Source organism: Conger conger, chromosome 16 (assembly GCF_963514075.1).
Source record: "Conger conger chromosome 16, fConCon1.1, whole genome shotgun sequence".
NCBI classification, from domain to species: domain Eukaryota; kingdom Metazoa; phylum Chordata; class Actinopteri; order Anguilliformes; family Congridae; genus Conger; species Conger conger.
In genome coordinates, this window is record NC_083775.1 from 12,507,002 (window position 1) to 12,515,717 (window position 8,716).

General features: G+C 47.2%; 1 protein-coding gene across 1 annotated transcript; it reads right to left on the reverse strand.

Moving 5' to 3' along the window:
• Nucleotides 1-1,793: 1,793 nt before the first annotated feature.
• On the reverse strand, nucleotides 1,794-8,074 carry LOC133115246 (meteorin-like protein). Its single transcript, XM_061225058.1, has 4 exons — nucleotides 7,968-8,074; nucleotides 6,933-7,330; nucleotides 4,309-4,368; nucleotides 1,794-3,082 (listed from the first exon to the last, which is right to left on the reverse strand). Exons 1-4 carry the CDS (start codon nucleotides 8,060-8,062, stop codon nucleotides 2,763-2,765), a joined length of 873 nt encoding a protein of 290 aa, XP_061081042.1. The 5' UTR covers nucleotides 8,063-8,074; the 3' UTR covers nucleotides 1,794-2,762.
• Between the last annotated feature and the right edge of the window lie 642 nt (nucleotides 8,075-8,716).

The window sequence follows — 8,716 nt, forward strand, 5'->3', positions numbered from 1 at the left end:
GGGTGAATCTACCCCTAAAGATTCATGAGCCCCTGCGCTCACTCAGTGACAGTGATCATTATGTCGGCGGAGGGCTTGTCACGCTGGGGCTATTGTCCATGCTCCATTCACTCCAGAGTCATTTACACTTTCATTGGCAGCTATTTAGTCCCAATAAAAAGTTCAAGACAGCAATTTGTGAATCCTGCCCAGCCGAGTAGAAGTGTGGAGAGGGAGAAAAAGGAGTCGTTTTAAAAGTCAATTAATGCCGCTCTATTGGGGGAGTCGCCAGCCCACGACCCCCAAAAGTCTGGGCCCCGGCCGCCCCACATCTGCCAGCGCCTTTTTCCCAGGGCCACAAACCCCGGCTGCCCCGCCCCCGAAGAATGGCCGATTCCCCCCGCCTCCTCCGGGGGGCCCTTTCGGGGGGCCTCCGAGGTGCATTTGTGTGTCATTTTACGGTACAGCTCTCCCGTTTGCGGCCAGACGCGCGCCATAATGGACGGGGGCTGGCGGGGCGAGCGTGTCCGCGCGGCGCGGGGCTGAAAACGCCGCCATTATGCGCGCTGTGCCAGAGAGGCCTCGCGCCCCCATTAAAGCCTCTTTCAGAGCAGATCTATCAAAAGGGACAAAGGCCTGGCACTTTATATCCCCTGCGTCTTTTAGCAGCCCCGGCGTCTCTTCATCACGTTTATTGGCGTGGTTTTGTTGGTAAAACGCGTACATGGCGCTCACCTATGCGTGGTGGGCCATTCTGCTGACTTTGCAGCTAAAAGACCCATTCAGAGTCTCTGTGGCATAGGCTAAATGTGTTGTTTTCCTAGTTCTGGATGTGATGCTTTGACTTATGGTAGAACCTATGCACTTGTAAGTCGCTTTGGATTAAAAGCGTCTGCCAAATGACAAAAATGTAAATGTAAATGTCTTCGGATGATTGAAAAAAACCAAAATCTGCTTAGTTCTAAGACACACTTTCCACCTCTTTACTGTTAACAGGGCTCTATGCCAGCCATGTGCTCCTAAGTTGAAAAATGTAGGTGCACATTAATGCGTAAGTAGAACGCATCAATTTTAAGGAGCCAATGCTCGTAAAATGGGAGCATTTTTTTCATTTATTTTTTTATTTTATGTTTCAGCTTTGCTTTTCCTGCATTACCACAGATTACACTGCCCATTGGATGGGGACGCTGAGCAGTGATCGGTAGCAGGAGGTCTGGTGTATCCCAGCTAACACAAAACACTCAAAATGTTGCTGAAATGTAGTGGCAATGTTATAACATTTTGTGTTTGGGACTCGGGATTGTCAATCACAGGGAAGCAGAGAGAGAACATTCTCGCTGAGCCCAGACCCTAAGGCATCTCTCTGCCGGAAGAAGATCACAAATATGTGATTAGAATGTTCTTAACTGAACATTGGATATTTGTGGTATGTGGATGTTTGTGGTCACATCAAGTAGCCCAAAAATGTTTTCCACCAAAAACAAATCTAAATATAACCCAAATTGAAATGTTGCGCATTTTGAAGTGAAGTGTGAATGCATAGCCTATCTCAAGTGTGTATTTATATTTAATTAGTGATTATACCTCATATTTTCATATGAGTATAGATTTTATTAATATATATTTTCAATATATTTTGAAATATTTTCAGTACCTGAAGACAACACCATAGTTTAACCTTATCTTTGGACATTTGTACCCAAATAAGCTGAACCAATTGAGCTAACTTGAGTGCAAACCGCATTTTCATTTAGCAGCTTCTTGAGTGAGCGCTTACTTTCTCAAATTAACTAAAACAGACATTTCACAAAAGGTTTACGGATCTGTTTTTATGTAGCACTGGTATAAATACAACTCATAAATGAAGACACATGATCAAACAGATGCATTTATGTGAACATATGGATGACAGTTACAGGAGAAAGGTAAAAAGTGCTGCATTTTCCTCAACCATCTCTGAACTGAATAAAAATAGTCATTTTTAATTGTGCTATCATCATGCATACCCTGTATTGAACCAAACATATACATCTACACACTAAAAATAACATTTGGCTGTGCTCTATACAACATACACAATGAAAACATTGACTCATAAAAAGTTAGTCTTCCTTTTGTTTCTTGGTTATGGTAAAAGCAATTAACACATTTAAGTCTTAAAAAAATAGGAGTCTATTCCATATACCCTCTGTATGTTTTGTCAGCTTCAAGCAGTTAATTTGAAATAGCTTAGCTTTTTGGGCTCTCTCACATTTCTGTCTATAAAAAGGACTTCACTTAATCTTTGTCATAAAGATTTTACTTTTACTAAAGAATATATCTTTGAAGGGCCATAATTCTGGAGAGAATACCTGAAATTATACTTTTATAAACTTTTTACAACAATGTCCTTCCAGTAAGTTCCATGTTTTCACCGAAACCCCTGACAGTGTAATACAGGTCTGCCTAAACCTGTTCCTGGAGATCTAGCCTCCTGTAGGTTCGCTCCAACCCCTGGGGTGTGTCCCAACACTAAAAAATACTCAGACTCCTTTCCTCCACTCATTTTGTTCTCCTTTCTGGTTGTATGGGGGGAGGAATGTGTCCCTATGTCCCCTGCATAGCAGTAGGCTGTGCTGAAGGCTTGCACCTTTATTGCAGGTACAAAACAACGGCAAATTCGGTAATGGCCGGAGCCAACAGTGTTGCTCTTTCAGTTCTGGGTTACAGTGGGAGGAGCATAATAAGTAGGTGGAGCCTCTCAGCAGCATACGTTGCCATGGAGATGAGGGGCAGTGTTGCGGTCAGTCCAGTGGGAACTCGCAGGGGTTCTGCCGATCCCGCCGGGCCGCTCGGTACACAGACAGGAAGTCCTTGTACCGCGGGGCACAGCCCAGCCAGGCTTCCCCAAAATGCTCCGTGCCCGTGAAGAGGAAGTCGCCCGGCCCCGCCCGTGCCTGGCACTGCAGCAGCGTCCGGATGGGGCCCCGCCACGCGCCCGGGGCCCCCCTCCCACGCGAGAAAGCCCTGCTGCGCTGCCGGTACACTCTTCCCTCAGACACATACACCAGTGACGTCTGCCGCTCGGCATCATGGGACACATTCCTGATGAAGCCCCGGACCACTGGGAGGACAGAACAAGAAATGTTTTGTTTTTTTAAAAATCTGCATTTTTTCAATAATTTTTACATCTATTGTTTTTTAAAATTCTAGCTCAGACCTTCAGTTCAGGGGTCTTTCACAATCACATTACTTTACAACAAAAATATTATTTACAACAAAATTTGTGAGAATAATTTCATGTAGAAACAGGCAGAGACCATAAGATGTTGTTATCAGTAATCTTCCTGTGAGACACTCAAGATTGCATTGTACAAAACCAAAAACCTTTTTTATAAACGTTCTAGTGTGTTGTAACAGCAATTCAAAGCGACACGCTTTTTAAAACATAGTGTCCTCCTTTACGTCCCTCCAGGAGAATGTCAGACTCATCACCCTAGCTTTGCCCCCCACCCCCCTCCCCATGAGCAGTTACACTTTCATTAGCCATCGATGTTCTCTCATTTAAAAGCCTGTGACTTTGGTTTCGGGGGGGATTAAGGCCACTGAAATGAGGCCATAAATGGAGGCATTTCAAAGGGGCCATTGCTTCTGGTCTGTTGCTGTCTTTTGGCCTGTGTGCCCCCTATTGTGAAGGAGGGGACCCCACATCTGTCAGACCCCTCTGCTGCCCCGACGGGGCGGGACCCCGGCCCTCCAGGCCCTCTGTGCTGGGCCGGGGCTATAAGGGAAGGGGGGGGGGGGGGGGGGTCCATGCTCACCCCACCCTAATGAGACCCAGGGGAGGTTTTCAGTGAGGCTGGCGCTGTGAGCAGGACATGGTCTTCTAATATTCAAATCAAATGCAGTACCTCGCCCATTGAATTGCTGCGTGTTTGGAGCGCGGAATGTCAAAATCTGCGTTTTTACAACAATTCACTTGAGTTCTGAAAATGGCAACTCACAATAATATAACACACTAAATGTATGCCGTTAATTATTTTATCAAACGATGTGCCTGCTCTTGCAATCTTGCAGTGCTAGTAAGGGCTGTGTAAATAAATTGACCAATAAAAAACGCAGATGCCCGGAAAAAGAAGCGGGAGTAATCAGTTTGTTGTGGTTCAAGGTTTCCCCTCCATTTCATCTCTTTTTGCTGCTTACAAAATGCAGAAAGTTGACCTGACCAATGAGCTGCAGGCGTCCACTTCTTTTGAGCACACCGTGTCCTTGCTCTCTGGCAGGAAGTGTACAGAGCGATGGAGGGCTAGAGTTTTGTGAGGCGGCGTGGGTTTGAGAGGGGTAACGTACCGAAATCACTGCTGCAGACGGCCAGGAGCAGCTCCGTGTCATTACAGGGCCTGCACACGGCTGGAGAGGGGGAGAGGGAGTGAGAGAGGGGGAGATGGAGTGAGAGAGGGGGAGAGAGCGAGAGAGGGGGAGAGAGCGAGAGAGGGGGAGACGGAGTGAGAGAGGGGGAGAGGGAGAGAGAGGGGGAGACGGAGCGAGAGGGAGAGAGGGGGAGACGGAGCGAGAGAGGGGGAGAGAGGGAGCGAGAGAGGGGGAGACAGAGGGAGAGAGGGAGAGAGAGGGGGAGACGGAGCGAGAGAGGGGGAGAGAGGGAGAGGGAAAGAGGGAGAAAGAAGGCAGGGGCAATCAGATTCAGGGCAGGTATACATGCGTTTGCATTCGTGAATCGTAGTATGCATATGCGTGTGTTTGTGCATGCACTGTCTTTTGCATTCTGGATACACCACCCCTAGGTGGGGGGGTTTCCATGCACATTACCGTAAATGCACAGCTACAACTATCCAAGAGGGAGGAACAGTCAGGTCTTGAATTATTGGCACACTTGATAAAAATGCACAAAGAATATTGTAAACTAAAAAAAATGTATTATAGACATAAACATTATTTTCCAAAATGTGTAAAGCAGTGTGCTTTGTTAATAATTCAATGGAATCAACCGAAGTCGAAACCGTAATTTTTCACAAAAAAAGCCAAAAAACAGGTTTCACAACGATTGGCACCCCTGATTTAGGAGCCTTTGTGCAAACACCCCAGGCAAAGATGACAGCTGTGAGTCTTTTCCTGTAATTTGTGGTATGGCCAGGGAGGGATTTTTGACCATTTCCTCCATGCAGAACTTTTCAAGATCATTGACATTTATTGAGTTTCAGTTCTTTGACCGCAGGTATTTGATGGGAGACTGGAGACTGAGCTGGTCATTGCAGAACACTGCTTTTACTTATCCATCAAAATGCACACAGATGTGGTTGTTTGGAGTCATTGTCCTGCTGGAAAATCCACCTATGACCAAGTCCCAGCTTCCTAGCAGAGACAACCAAATCTTCTGCTACTTGGAAGTTATTATGCCATTAATCTTAAATAGTGCCCCTGGATCACTGGCAGCAAAAACATCCCCAGAACATCATTTTCCCACCCCCATATTTGACTGTAGGTATGAGTGTGCCTCTTCTTCCACCAAACATGGTGGCGTGTATGGCCGAAAATTTCAATTTCGGTATCATCTTCGGTATCAGCACTCTCTCTTCCAATCTTAATTGCAGTGCATCTTGAGGGAATGAGAGAGTATGTTCTCTTCTCTACACCTGATTACTAGGCAGAGCTCAGATCCTTGCGAATATCAATGAGCTAAACCTGCTTTCAGTCGCCACCAGTTTAAAGACAAAACCATGGACGCACTTCCAAGCTGGTGTTCAGTAAGCCTGGTGAAGGAGGAGACTGTCTGGAACAAAAGTTTAAATATTGAGGAGGCACCAAGACCGACTGAAGGACTCCTGAGGCAGTTGGGAACTCTGTCCGTTTATACAGCGCCTTTATCCAAAGCGCTGTATAATTGATGCTTCTCATTCACCCATTCATACACACACTCACACACCAACGGTGATTGGCTGCCATGCAAGGCACCGACCAGCTCGTCAGGAGCATTTGGGGGTTAGGTGTCTTGCTCGGGGACACTTCGACACACCCAGGGCGGGATTCGAACCGGCAACCCTCCAACTGCCAGAAGACTTCTCTCACCTACTGAGCTAATGTCAGAATAATGGAGGACGTTTGCTGGCAGGGGCATAACTAGGAATTCTTGGCCCTCTGAAAGAATACTGCACCCCCCTCTCCAGCCTTGGGCCCCTAGAATCGTCACCCCCTTTCACCCCACTAGCGAGGGTAGGCATGGGCGGCTCATCCATCTCTCCTCTCTGCCAGGGGTGCTACGGAGGAATGCGTTGTGTGACATACACCCTGTAGCCATGTCAGCCACCGCACCCAGCAAGCCAGTCAGAAGTTCTGACCCCCCTTTTAGACAGGGTCATTGTCCAAAACCCTGTGCCGTGACCTCCCCCAGGCGATCGGTATGCCTGTCGCTTCATGCCTGTCATTGTCTCCTGACGCTTCTGAGGTTGTTTTGAATAAAGAGGGGGAATCTGCCATTGCCCATTCTTGCGACCTGTGCATGACATCATCGCACCTGCTCCAGACAAACAAACACTAGGCTCCGGAATTCTCGGAATGCTTGGAATGCCACGGCTCTCCTCTCCCGCCCCCCCTCTGCTGTGCAACCCGGACCCTACAGCTACCCAACCGCACCCACCGACCTTCACCCCTTGCTCATACCACACAGTGCTCTGCTCATGCCATTCCAGATAAGGATGGTCCGGAATCACTTTTCCCCCGCTTTTCCTGTGATCTTATGCTTAACTTAACATTGCCACAACAATGCCACACAGCCATACACCCCCCCCCCCCCCCCCCCCCATCTAAAAGTAGGTGAGTGTAAAGTAGGCTATAGGTGCGATAGATATTCCTTGAGATATTCCAAGAGGCCTTCACACATACGTATTCGCATCAATCCACAAACTTTCATGCAATTAATTATTTATTTCATCCGCATTCGGAAAGTGTCGGACTCTTACCTTGTAGAACAGTGTCGCGAAAGTCAGGCGATGCACTCTGATTAGCCAGCAGCTCGTAGCGGAAACCCACTGCGCGCCGGCTGATGTCCCCCTGAGGGCTAGCCTGCAGGAATATCGCGGGTGTCTGCCGGCCCTCGATGCGAAAGCAGTGCACCTGCTCTGGCCGCCCTCCCTCCGTCATCAGCAGGCTGAGCTCTCCCGCGCGCTCGATGTACACGCTCGCGCCGCGGAAGCTGCGGAAGGGCTTGATGCAGATGGTGGTGTGGCGCGTGGAGGACAGGTTGGGCTCCAGGACGACCCGCAGCGCCTGGCTGGGGTAGACCCACTCCACGGCACCCTCGGTGCAACGCAGCCGTACCTGCTGCACTGTCCGCGTGTGAGGCTCCCGCACCAGCCCACTGAGGGAGAAGACGGGGGGAATTAGGGGATTCTAAATGTGAAGATACAACGGCTACACATAAATCTAAGGGTATAAAACGGGCGCGTGTGTAATAGTCTTTTGTTCTTATGCACGGAATTCATCAAGAGTGACTCGACGCGCGGGATCATCAATGTATAGCCTATCTGGGTTTTATGGCGATACATAGGCTACGGCAACAAACATTCAGGGTAGGCTAGCCTATAGGCTATGTGATGTCATTATTTTTTTATTTATTAATTTCCTCTCCTCTACAGTTGAGAATAAGGTGAATTAAATCAGGATTGGCAATTGCGAAATAAAGCTATACATTGGGGCCATTCAGCATCAACAATAGCCATTTCAAAAGTTCTGATGTTAACTTTTAAATAATGTTGTTGTTCAGTAGACGTATGTGGGAGAAATTGAGACGTCCCGATGCAATAAAACATGTAATCCGCATAAGATTGTGTCAAATAAAAGGGACGCATGGAATGGGCTCTATGCAATGCATTTTATAGCCTACTGGTTTAAAAGACATTGCGATTTTTTAATTTAATTTAATTTTTTAAGAAGACTACTCATTTATACAATCTTTTTTCGTTTGATTTGAGGAATAATATTAATTTCAATCTCACCTTCCGCGCCAGTTGCACAAATCTGCAGCGCAGGTCACAGAACAGACGAGAAGCAGATAGCCCAGTCCCGCGTAGTCGTTCACCGCCGATGACATTGCTGCTGCCACCGCTGGTGATGCCCGTACTAACTAAATTTCACTTGTTGGCCAAACATAACCGACGGCACGGACGGCCGAGACGTTTTCCGTTGGTAGTCTTGAAGTGCTGAAACACTGAAAAAGGGTGCCACACACCGAGACCTGTGATCCGTGACCCAGACGCCGGACTACACGCACATTAGACTGCGGAACTGGATAATCGTGTTCAGCCCTTTTGACTCGGCCAATGGTTTCTCGAAAGTTACTGATATCCCGCGTAGAGGAGGGGTGTGTGTGTAAAAGAGAGAGGGAGAGACTGTGTGTGTATGTGTGTGTGTGACAGAGAGAGAGAGAGAGAGAGAGAGAGAGAGAGAGAGAGAGAGAGAGATTTCAAAATGTAGCCTTCACTTGCTTCACTTTATGGCTAACATTTAGAAAATGTAAGCCTATATTTTTATTATAGAACAAAAATAAAACAAGGTTGTCACATTTGTGTCACGTTTGAGCATAAAATAGGCTGCAGTTATGATGTGTGCCCATTTCTTAAAATGTGTACAATAACTTCAGCAGCATTAACTGAATAGAGGCAACTGAACTTATATACATTGGCTGCAAAAGGTATAAGCCTATATTTTGGCCATATAGTATAGGCTTTGGCGTATTGAGGTAGTG